This window comes from Colletotrichum tamarilloi (genome assembly GCF_030869305.1).
Source record: "Colletotrichum tamarilloi strain Tom-12 chromosome Unknown Scaffold_48.1, whole genome shotgun sequence".
Lineage (NCBI taxonomy): Eukaryota > Fungi > Ascomycota > Sordariomycetes > Glomerellales > Glomerellaceae > Colletotrichum > Colletotrichum tamarilloi.
The window spans coordinates 153,830-165,848 of NW_026849431.1; the positions used below are offsets into that span (position 1 = coordinate 153,830).

Consider the following 12,019-nt stretch of genomic DNA (forward strand, 5'->3'; position numbering starts at 1 on the left):
CTGCTCCCTGACCAACTTCCCGAAGATGCCTGTTAAGCCTGGGTGGTCCATGAACAGGAAAATACAACTGGAGAAATCTGGGGTAGACAGGGGTGACACGCTGCCGGGGCTAATACCAGGGGTGTCAGGTGCTCATAATCGGGGGAGGTGGCCGGCTAATACCTCACGACGGGAGGAATGTCGAAGGAGCTATTTGGTCCCTCATAGTTGGATGGTGTTGATGCGAATCGCTGCGCCAGCCGTTGACTTGGGGGTTGATTTGGAGAACGCCATGCGTGTGCTAGGGTAGCTGGATGCTTGCGTAGCTGGGCGGGCTGGCTCGGGTTGGAGAACCACATTGGCCTGGATCCTCTGTTGCTTGACGCTTGCCGTGCCGTGTGAGTCTCCGATGGCTGGATTGGCCCGGGAAAACCTTGGATCAGCTTGGGGCTTGATGCTTCTCGCTCTTCCCTTTTTTCTACCCACCAACTCACTGGCCCATCCATCCCGTCCTGAAAAGTGTGAGCGGATTTGGAGTAAGTATGCGTGGCCTAAGCTGCCCTGGAGGGTTCGTCGAACGCGGAAGATGGTGGGAGGCTGCTTGTGGTCCAGGAACGCTGGTCCTCCTCTCAGATTTGTCACCGGCTCTCGAGAAACGTTCAACACTTGAGACAGCCGGCGAGGGCAACATGATAGGCTGACGGAAATAAGGGCACACAAGCGCAACGGAAGCGGTTGAAGCTGCAGAAAGTCAGTCTCCATATCGGCTGCCATTCAACCAGGGAAAAGCCGACAGGCCCAGCTGCTCAAGGATGGATGCCCGATGGATGGACGGATGCTCTTTTGCACAGCCTCAAAAAGACGGTACTGATTTTGAAAGACAGGCCAATCCGAGTGGCCCAACATCAGTGTGGATCGGCATAGGACGCCAGTCGAGAGTGAGACGAATGAGAAGGCTGCTCATGTTTCAACAACTGTGATCTGGTGTTGTCCATGTATGGGCCCTGAATCTCGGCGCACCTGGTGCATTGCATTTTGCAATTGCCTGAACGCCTTGGGTCCAAGACTGCCAACCCAGAGTCGACTGGAGATACGCACCCTTACTGTAGTAGTAGCCGTAGCTTACTTGCTTCTCATGTTCCGGCGAGTTATCAATCCTAACAATGGTTCATAGTGGACTGTTCTGCAACTCCCAACGCAAGTGTTCTCGTTGACTCAGGGGGAGGGGGCCATCCTTCGTCGCCGAGGATGGGTTGCACTCTGACCTGCGGCTAGGGTAGAGCCCGATACCCCCTTCGATGATTAGAGTAATTTGGGGAAAAGTTGGAGAATCTGCAGTCGAGGGAAGGGTGACAGTGCCGAGCCGCGAAGCTATGTCGTACAGATGGTTGATTCGATGCGGCCTTGTCTACGGATACAGGAGCAACCTGTCTTTAATTGCCTGTCTCTGTCAATGAAACTGGGCCCAAGTAGCAAGCAGCAGAAGCAGACTTCGGTTGACCTTCGCCTACGCTCATGTCACCTTTGTTTGGTACCGAGATCGATTGAGATATTGCCATGGTTCAATTGCCTTGCATTGTAACTGTACCGCTGGGGTATCCAGTATTCTTTTGTTGCTCTGATAGTGGCAGGACAAACGTAGCCTAAGCTTTGAAAGCTTGCAAAGTTGTATGTAGAAACATCTTCTGTTGAGCAAGCTTTCGTGCTTACGCCGGCGGAAGCTCCGCAAGCACGTTCTGAGGATTCGTCGAGAGCTTGTGTGAGTACCTACCAGGCTACCACCACACCATTGAATCCTTGCAGTCGTTCCACCGTGCTGAGCAGAGCTAATCCCCATTCCCCGCACTCTGCCGAAAATACTAAGCGCATGGTACGTGCTGAAATATACGATGCTTCTCTCTCGAGGAATACCAAGTCGGCGAGCGTGGGCCGCGGAAACGCGCGAGATTTTGTATTGATGCGAAGACGCGGTTCATAGGCCCTGAGATCGGGAGCACAAGGGGCAAGTGCGCGGGCTGAGCTACTCGCAGCAATCGATGTTGAACAGGGAGCAAGGACGGGTGATGGACAGCCCAGCATGCAATCAGGAAATTTATTTAGACTGTAATGGATGGATCCATTGGCACTTCGATCGTCGTCAGCCAGCCGTAAAGTGTGCCATCTGAAATAAGACACCCAGGCCGCTGGTATTCGTTCCTGACGCAGACCGTAAGGGACGTCACTTATTTGCGCCGTCGGTGAGAAATCGTGACCGCGCTGATCCCCGTTGCTATTGCGGGCCACGCTCACCGTCTTCCAACAAGAAGCCCTGGACCTGGCGCTGGAGGGGAGCTCGTGTCTGAGATAGAATGCCGGCAACGATATCCCGTGACGGAAGCCAACGCTATCATAATGTCTGAAGCCAATGGAACTTGGAACCGTCGATGGACTGGCACTGGGTAGCTAAAACAATTTCTTCTCAAGTCAAGCGTGCTACAGCTGCACGTATCACCACGCCCAAGGATGAGATGGCATTGTTGGCTGCGTCCAAGGATAAAATGTCCGTCTCCCTAAGCAGGTAAGCCGGCGTTGAACCTCATATCCCTGAGCTGACAAAGTATCGGAAGAGGTCACAAGGACAACGGACGAGGGTGTGGGACAGGGGTGGCTTGTTAAGCCGTTGATACCCTAAATCGCTAGGCTCTCTGCTGTGCCCTGACCGGTCCGGGCGTCGCCGTGAACAGAGGCGGTAGCGGTAGCGTATCCGTAGCGTGGGCGCTGTCAAGATGTTGGCGGCATCGCCGGCGTCTACTGCTCAGCCGTTTTCTCTCATCGTCGCAGCAAGATTCGTTTCAACAGTGTGGGCTGTACAACGCAGAGCGACGGGGTCCTTCAATCTCGTATCCTGTGTCGGGCGAGTCGAGTGGTAAGCGAGCTTGCGACAAAGTTTCGACAGCTCTAGATTCTGAATAATATGTTCAATGTCGAGTTCCATCGGAAAGCGCGCGAGAGGGCCCTGCCCAAGTCTGGATACCAGTCACCGACGGGCTCCCCCAGCATGACATGTCGTTAACAGGAGGTTATTGCGAGGGTTCCTTGGAGGAGGGCAAAGAAGCCCACCCAAGCGATTCGCCGTTGGACAATGAGGGCGGGTAGCCAAGCCCCTCCATCTATTGACTTGCAGATAGGAATCATTGCGTTTTCCCGTCGTCCAATTCCAGTCTGCGACCCTGGAGCTCCACCGACGTAACAGCAACGTGTGAAGGTGTGCGGGCTAAGACCCCGGCCCATGTCCAGGAAGCACAGTGAGCTCCGGTCTCAGCCAACACTGTCGGAGGTACATGGAGGACCGAATGGTTGTAAGTACCTGCTTGATAATGTCTCTTTTTTGTGCGTCTCCGGGACCAAGGCGGCTGGATAAGATCGACGGGCCTCTATGGGTCTCGACTTTGTGCCTCTAGTGTAGGCACCGTTATTAATAGAGTACAGATCGGAGGTTTTTGTGCTTTGCTGTGAGTTGTACTGTAACAGGCAAGAAACTGGAAGCTCTTTGTCGAGCAGATGATATTCGTATGTTGGTGAGAGCACCGTTGCCACTTCGCGTCCTGGCGTGAGATTCAACGGTGATAGATCTTGATATAGGTTGATAAACACGGACCCAACGAGTCTCGGCAGATGCTTAGTGCGCGAACAATGATTATACACAGAAAGCCTGGCCAGTCAGCTAACACATCTAGGACGGTGATATGTCCCCCAGGGCCTTCTTGATGTAAGATGTATGCGTGGGCGATGTGGTGAAAGTCATCTTCTTTACGCAGGACACACTGGCATCTATGTTGAATGATATCATTTTTGTCGCCAGCGCAGCTCAAATATCGGTGGCCCGAAGCTGGAAACCATTTCAAGCTATGCAGAAAGTGAGTGACCCGGCCTGTTCTTCTAAGAGAAACTCTTCAGTCTGTCAGCCCGTGTCTCGGCCGCCTATATGCTCGCCCGCTCTCTCTCTCTCTCTTCTTCCATACTCGGTGGACGTTGCATGCAAGGAAATGCTTTTGTGCAGAGATCTGAAGCTGTGACGCAGTTTTGGCAGAGTGGAGGGATCTGGATCGCGGGTACTACCAGGCAAGCCCTGCTAGCTCCGTGTGACTCTTACTCTGACAATTGAGGTGCCATGGGGTTTTCAGCGAATTGGACCCTCTTGTGCTTCTGTCTAAGTGTTTCGGTCTGTGTCATTGGCGGACAACAACGGGCGGCGGGCATATATGGACATCTGCAGTCGAGCGGAGACAAGTGGCATCAGTGTCTCGCGTTTCTGGACTGCCCATTGATAGCGAGGCAAAGCCGTCATTGTGTGCGCAGGAAGTAAATAATACGATTGTAGTAAGAGGCCGCCGCCGGCCTCGGAACCTAAGAGGACGGCGCAGGCTGCTGACAACTTTGATCGGGTACAGCGGCCGATCCAGTGAGCATTGAGCCTACAGAGCGCCGTCACCCAAGTCAATGAGTCAATATGACAGAGATGGAGAGATATAGAGCAGACGGCGATAGTGGGAAAAGGTTACGGTGCAGCCGTATCATTTCTTGTCTCATCTTTGTATCCGTACGCTACTACGATGTGCGAGTGTCGCTTTGGTTCTGAGGAGTTGCCCTGGAACTACCGGTGTTGTTTGCGCTTCGGAGCATGCTGACCATAGCTTGCACAGGCGTTCATGCATTATGAACCCCCAGTGGCGGCGGCGGCCGCGGCGAGATATGAAGTCGGGTCGGCTGCCTGGCAGGGTTGGAAGTCAGAGAAACCCACTCGTCGTAGCCGAGACGGGTCCATAGTTAGGATCCGTGTGTATCTGGGCTTCCCGTTTCCCGTAGTGTACCGATAGCCGTATCGGAGATATTGCTGTCAAAGTCGATGGCTGGGCCGAGCTATGGCCTTCCAGTGGACTGAGCAGGAGGTTGGGCCATGTCAGGATGTGCTCATCTGGCGGATGGAGGGGCAAAACCGCTTGTGCTGAAGAACTGGTGGTGGTTGTGACGGAGAGTGTGACAGTGGCGACGAGTGGTGGTGGTGGAGTCTGGCGTGGAGAAGTTTGATGCTTGGGTTTGTGGGTGATTCGGTGAGGGAACGAATCTCCACCTCAGATTGGAGTCTTGGAGTGTGACAAGGTGGAGTCTGTGTCCAGGGCTCGAAACGAGGAAACGGGCTTAGGATGGAGTGACATGACAGCTGGCCGTGATTCGATCACGAGCTTTGGGAATGCGGCGACGGCGTGGGTGGATGCGATGCGAAAGGATGGTCGTCAATGTTGCGGCCGCCGGTGAGCGTTGATTCTCGAAAAAATAAGAGACGACCCTCTCGGACATCTGGAGCCACCGAAGACATGCTCACAAGGCAAGAAGTTTGGCCCGAGAACCAAGGCAACAGGGGTCTTGCCGTTGCAGGCCACGCTTCGAAGGCAAGTAGGTACCTTAGGCAAGGAACCTAGGCACAGAGCACGGAGTACATGGTATACTTGTCCAGCGCCGAATAAACGTCAGGCTTGGGTCCTGGACCTGAATTGCTTTCGAGTCTTGACATTTCTATTGATACTGTACCTTACCTCATTATGTGAGTGGACCTAAGATAAGGATGTCGGGTGTTCATCGTGCCTTCCATTCTCTCGGGTACCTATTGTCCGTGGAGGTGAATGGAAATAAAGTGATAGGTAATGGGAAGGCAGCATTTGCCATTATGAAGGAAGTCACGAACATGAGAAGCAGGTAGTCGATACTCCTTGCTCCGTACCTTCCTGCGACTGCACCACGGAACGACAGAGTGGGACCCGCCGCACTGTGCTTGGTGGGATCTGATATGGTGGCACGGTCACCCAATCATCGATGGTAGGTGTCTCCACCATGTGAGGTACGTGCCTTTCCACAGCCCGACGACGGGGAACTCAACCTCACGTTGCTTCTTGTCTCAAACACTAAACACCAAATCATACACCAGATCACATAGCACCTTAGCAGACAACAAGCAGGGTGCACCACTTACACCACTGCGTAGAGGTGTGATAATGTGCTTCTTCTGAGTCGTGCCTTACGAATACCTTAGCACACGATCCACGACACAACTACGAACTGCCTTGCATCCGCTCATGCACTCGGCCCTGTCCTGCTGCACCTCGACCTCCAGGCCCCAGATAGGCCCTCCCGAGTTCCCTTGGAATTGGATAGCTACCTAGCTGCACCTGCACATTTCCAAGCAGCTACTCCGTCGCTATCCATTCGCAGTTGCCCTTGCACTTGCACTTGCACTTGCGTTGCAGCTTGACGCAGCAGCGCTAGCGTGCAAGAGGCAGGGTGCCGCCATTTTCGCCAGCCACTCACGGCGTCTCTCGCGACAACGCCCTTGCTCCCCCAGCTTCCAATCCACCAGCACCGCCAGACCACCAGCATCCGCGGGCTCGCAAATCGATCGACTGATTCTGCTTACCTGACGACATGTTCTCTCAATACAACTCCCCGTCTACCATTTCAGTTCTGCTGGTCGGCGCCTCTCGACCTGTCGGGCTTCAGCCGCTGCTGTACTTGCACCATCCCAGGCACTATATCGAACAACAATGAACACCTTGTTCCCATGGCTGTCGACATACTTTGAGTCTCTTATTCCAGGATCCTTCGCCCTAGGTTTCAACGCTGGACGAGAAACGTATGTTGGACAATAAACCGCTGCCGCATGTCGAATCAGAGATGAGCAACAATTGAGCACGGAAGCCCACCATTGAGCGTCGGCTGGCCCATCAGATACCCGACGCGCTGATGCTGATGCAGAGTCGTCTGCAACCTGCAACATGCGAACAGAAACGGGCCTCATGCAGCAGAAACAAGAAGAAGATGCATGCCATTCGGCCATGGCTCCATCGGCCACCGACGCAGCAATGATTGGAATGAGCGGGTGCTTCAGCCTCCAGAACCCTTCATTTTACCTAGCCTTAGCTTTCACGACGGCCTCCATACCTATCCCGACTTGTGGCCTGTCTTCGGATTCTCAATGGCACAGCGAGGGAACTCCGTTCATCACCAGGCCACACGTACATTCTCACCATGCGCCAGCCGATCCAAGCAACTCAAGCAACCCAAGCATCAAGGTCTCGTCAATTTCCAAGGCGGTTTACTCCAGAGTCTAGTTAGATATACGAACCGCAGACTGACGATGAACAACAGCTGGACTGACCTCATCTTGCCGCTTCGATGATACCTCGTTCATCATTTCCATTGCACTACGGGCTGCTTAACTTGCGCTGGATTGGCTACGATGTGGAAACCCCTACCTCCCACATATGCAAGTACACGCACTGGAGTCTGGACGCCTTGCTGTCTTGGTGCCACCTACAGATCAATACAACTCATCTGCATCCACAAAAGACGAGAAACTTCGGTACCTGCTCTTCCCGGCTTTCTTCGAGTGGCCCGAGGTACAGAAGAGTCCCGCCATGGGCTACGGCGGACGATGTACCTACCAAACCCGGCTGACCACGAGGCACCGTGTTGGATACGGAGAACCCTGATCAGCGTCTTTTGGTACCGATGTATCCAAGTGTCTCCCATCTCTCTTCTGCTCTACTGTGGTACATCAATACCTACCTAGCTCCCTTCCAGACGTGTGTCAATTGCAGCCACTAGCATTGGACTGTTTTCTTCCTTTTTCCTGCCATGGACTGGTGAGGGTGCTGCGTTCTTCAATGCACCCAGAGGCTAGAGGCTAGAGCTGCCCCTCCAAAAAGGGTACGGGGCCTATCAGCAGCACGGCCACTTCGTTCTCCGGCTATCGGTCTCGATCTACCTCGGAGTTCTTTGCCATTGGCTGGAGCTGACGGCCTCAACTGTCAGCACGTCGATTTGAGTGAGCGACAGCGGCCTGACCTGGTCGCGTATGTTTCGCATTTCATCGCAATGGCTCTTGTCAGGCAGGGCAGAAACAGGATGAATACGGTCAATCCCTATACGCACCAAGCTACCCCAGCAGCTTGTTTTCCAGCCAAATCCCTTTGATTGTCAATGCCGCACAAACCGGATCAGCCAGGCACAGAAGGAAAATACACCAGAAACGTCGAGAGAAAAGAACAAAAAAGGGTGTGTTGCTTTGGTTGTACGTATCCGCCGTGCCATGCCAGGCCGGTGTATGTGTAGGTGTGCGACACCAGTCAACTAGTCAACCTAACTTAGTACTCACACCTCACCGGGCGTCACACACCGTCTTTGCTTCGGATCATATCCTAGCTGAGCACCAGTGGGAAACTCAATTTCGCAGCGGACACTCGCCCGGGCCAGGCTTGGCCTGCCTCTGGAACAACCCCGGGCCATGAAATATCCAGCGCGGGATCCTCCATCCAATCCACTTTGCCGCTGAGCCAGCCAACGACAGGCCTGGCATGTCGAATGATGCGACTGGACGCGGACTGCCCTGCCTCGACGAGACCTTTAGATACCGATACTTTGCGCTCCGTGCGAAGAAAAGCCATGGAGCCCGAGGCTTTGAGGTACTGGGCAGTTGCTCTATTTCCGAACATCTGCCCTGGCTTCCCTGTACCTTATGCAGATGAAATGTGAGAGAAAGCCATGGCACACCACGGCAGCTGGCAGAGGCGCGCGGACGACTAACCACGACAGCGGCGGCGGGCGATGGACAACATGACAACGTACCGAGAGAGCCCCCCCCCCCCCCCCCTCGGTGAATGGCCGGCAACGAATGCCCCGGATCACGACGCGGCGATACAGCATCGCGGAGCCGCAGGGTATTGTTCAGCATTGAGGCAAGCTCTGTACGCGAGAGCCCGGGATGGGCTGGTTGAATACCAGCGGTAACGGCTTCGTGCCGATTCCCCTTGCACATCGACAATGGGCAAAACTCAGTCTGGCCGTCTGATTATTTCTGCCACGACCAGCCCTTCCTTTTACCTCTGGCGCTGTCGTTGGCATCAGTCGAATAAGCTCACAGAGGCTCACGCGTCGGGCCCAAGTCTCGTCGCCTTGCCGAGCTGTCCGACCCTCCGATACAGGTGTCGCATGTCTATTTCGCCATCGGACAGTGTCCCGTGCGATAAGCATGGGCATTCACACACTTAGTATTCTTACGGCACAGACAGAGGAGCCTTGTTTGCTGAAGGATAGGATGGTCCTGTTGTTAAATCGGTATCGCATCTTGAAATCGCCCAGTCCACCACCACCACGCACGTCAACCCCGGCATTAAGCAGGCTGCCCAAGGAAAGAGAACAGACCGTTTGGCGCACGGGACGTGGTCTCCAGACCCGATTACGTAGGAAACACGGCCGAGCCCATGTCCATGTCCATATTTACAGCCCTGCCCCCTTTTATCCAAAGTGATTCAGGCTTCAGGCTTCGGGCTCAAGACTCCAGGCTCAAGGTTCCCGACTCCGCGGTGGATCGAGTCATCTTTTTTGGCGAGGTGGTCCAAGGTCTACACAGTAGTACTCCGTCCGTACTTTGTGCATTGGAGGGCACGGCGGCCTGCTGCTTTCAGCCTGCAACGGTTCCCCCATACCAGCCTCCCCTTGTTCACCCTCAACTGGTGTCCCCCTGACCAGTCTGTTCTGGGGGCTAGCTCTGGGCGGGAGTGTAGCCATGTAACCTGAAAGCGGGAATGAAGCTGTTGGCGGAAAGTTGAAAAGCAGTCAATTAGCGGTTCAGGCTTTGTAGGCTACAGGTAGCAAGGAAACCGTAGCGTAAGCAGACGCTGTTTCTTTTGGCAGGGGAATGCAGGACAGCGAGCAGAAAGTATATATGGAATTTCCAGACAAGATGGAACGCAAGACCATTATTGCCTTTTCGCGTTCACTTTGTACGGATGGACAGCTAGCACTAAAGGGCCAGCGGAAGTCGAGTGACTTGCGGATCTTGTCGAAGCTGGATATGAATACTGCTTTCAAGTTCCGTGCTTTACTCTTCTCCGTCGAGTGAGGTGCGTACCTATCTTGACCAAGTCTATCCGGAAGCCGTACACAGGTAGGCACAGCCTGATCGTACGGATACTTCCCTGAGCTGGAGGTCAAGTCATGTGCTCGCGCCAAGTCATCTATTCTAGGTCCTAATTCCGTCCGCCCATTCGTCCGCGGTGAGGCTTCCGTCTTTTGGTAGCATAACTCGGCTCGGTGTGGGAAGTATCCGTACGAACATGAAATGTGTCAAAGTGCCTCAGCCTCACTCAGTCTGTCCATCGCTTTTCCGCACGAGGTCTAAATACATCATCTTACCTCACTGCCTTATGTACCACTTGTCATTTTTCTAACAAGTAACAAGAAGTTGGCAATCAGAGGGAGACGGATGGAATTCAGTATCCGTTAGTCCAGCAAGTTTCATGGAGCTTCTTGGACTCCATGGAAGAAGGCAAGGTGATGCCCCCCCGTCCCCCACTACAGCCCGGACGGGGATGTTCAAGAGACTGTAGTGATTGGTGACGGACTGGAGCTCTCGAGAGGCATGTACCTAATTAAGGTAGCCATTGGATGAAGAGTAAGGAGGAGAGAAAGGAAACAGGAAGCAATGGTGGACCACCTCAGACCAGCAGAGAGAGTGAGGTACGACCCCTGGAGGTACTTTGTTCCTATTCGGTCAAGTGATGCCGCCGCACTGTGCCCGGGCCATGTTTGCCATGTAAAACTGACCTTGCCATCTCAGGCTACTGTGTACGTACCCGGGAATTATTGGATCGAGGAAAGTTCGGGTACGTATCTGAGCAAGGTACCTAGGTACCCAGGTAAGGTGACCCGTAAGGTGAGGTGCCTTAGTGGAAGGTAATGAAGAACCAGGTGCCCACAGCTGCCTGGAAGACAAGAACCATATACTTTTAGTTGTGCCGAATAATACCAGACTTCTTCTTATGGTCACGAGGAGAGCAGGTTCCGAAGCCTTCTTCTCCAAATGTATTTCGCAGGTGATTGTATTGAGCCAGCGCATGGGAATGGAAGATTGTTTGGGACAGGTGCCTTAGGTTCCATACTCAAGTACCTTAAGTAATGGGGAAGGCTGCGACGGGACTAAGGGACCTAAAATGCTAAGGTATAGTGAGTCGTGACTGCGGCGGTCGCTCTCTTTCCCATCCATCAAATCTCCCATCCCACCGACGGACCCTGCTTTCGCGTTTTGTGGGGCATCTGCAACCTTGTACCAGTCCCATCCCCGGTCAGCACACAGTATTTCCAGACTGACCGAGGTACTTTGCCGGACGCTCGATGGTAAGGTACCTACCTACCTGTACCCTTCACGTCCCATCGCCAAAGGGACAGTACCTCACACTAGGTACCCGCCCACACACCCACAACGCACACACACACACGCACACATTCGCTCTTGCTTGACTTGACGGGCATCTCTCTTGCTCTTTCCCTCTCTCTCTCTCTCTCTCTCGCTGGTCTCTGCTTTTTGGTGGCAGGCAGTCCACACCAACTCCCGTGGTCCTCGCTCCTTCCACTCTTCTCATTTTGCCCACAGATGCACACCAGGCTGGGCTGCAACGAGCGTTTTCCCTAACAAGTACCTCAACTCCCCCTTCCCACCATTGACCACTTGCTTCCTCTTCTTTTCCCTTCTTCCTTTCTTTCTCCAAGCAACTGCTTCGACCGGTGGGAATTGTTCGTTCGACAAAAGCTTCATAGCTCTCCCCTCCAGCCATACGAGGAACCAAGACACGAGAGTACCTAACAAACGACACTAGCAAGACAAGCCCGAGGAAACCATTTGCTGGCCTGTTTCCTCTCTCTCTCTCTTCTTCTTCCTTGCCCACTATCTACCTACTCTCCGACTCTTACTCTTTCACCTACTCTCTTCCTCTGCGGATACTCTGGGTTGGAATTAGCATGCCAACTTCGGCTTCCAACAGCGACTTCTCCCTCTTGTCTACCTCTCCCTCCAACTAAACGCCGCACCCCGAAACAACCTGGGCACTTTCCATCACCCCCCGTCTCCAATCCACCCCGCCATCCCTCTTCCCCAATCCAAGTCTCTCTCACTCTCACACACACACACACACACACACCACACACACACCACAAACATCCAATAACTCGA

At 53.7% G+C, this 12,019-nt stretch overlaps 3 protein-coding genes across 3 annotated transcripts; 2 read left to right on the plus strand and 1 right to left on the minus strand.

The window, feature by feature from the left end:
- Window positions 1-201: 201 nt before the first annotated feature.
- Window positions 202-741, minus strand: CTAM01_10464 (uncharacterized protein; the record flags this gene model as incomplete). Its single annotated transcript, XM_060526479.1, has 1 exon — window positions 202-741. One exon carries the CDS (start codon window positions 739-741, stop codon window positions 202-204), a length of 540 nt encoding a protein of 179 aa, XP_060378896.1.
- A 913-nt stretch (window positions 742-1,654) lies between these two features.
- On the plus strand, window positions 1,655-2,485 carry CTAM01_10465 (uncharacterized protein; the record flags this gene model as incomplete). Its single annotated transcript, XM_060526480.1, has 3 exons — window positions 1,655-1,849; window positions 1,958-2,082; window positions 2,443-2,485. Coding segments are annotated over 3 exons (363 nt in total), but the record flags the coding sequence as incomplete, so codon positions are not given.
- Window positions 2,486-6,554: 4,069 nt separating this feature from the next.
- On the plus strand, window positions 6,555-7,189 carry CTAM01_10466 (uncharacterized protein; the record flags this gene model as incomplete). The annotated part of the gene is made up of 2 exons (XM_060526481.1): window positions 6,555-6,643; window positions 7,159-7,189. 2 exons carry the CDS (start codon window positions 6,555-6,557, stop codon window positions 7,187-7,189), a joined length of 120 nt encoding a protein of 39 aa, XP_060378898.1.
- Window positions 7,190-12,019: the final 4,830 nt, after the last annotated feature.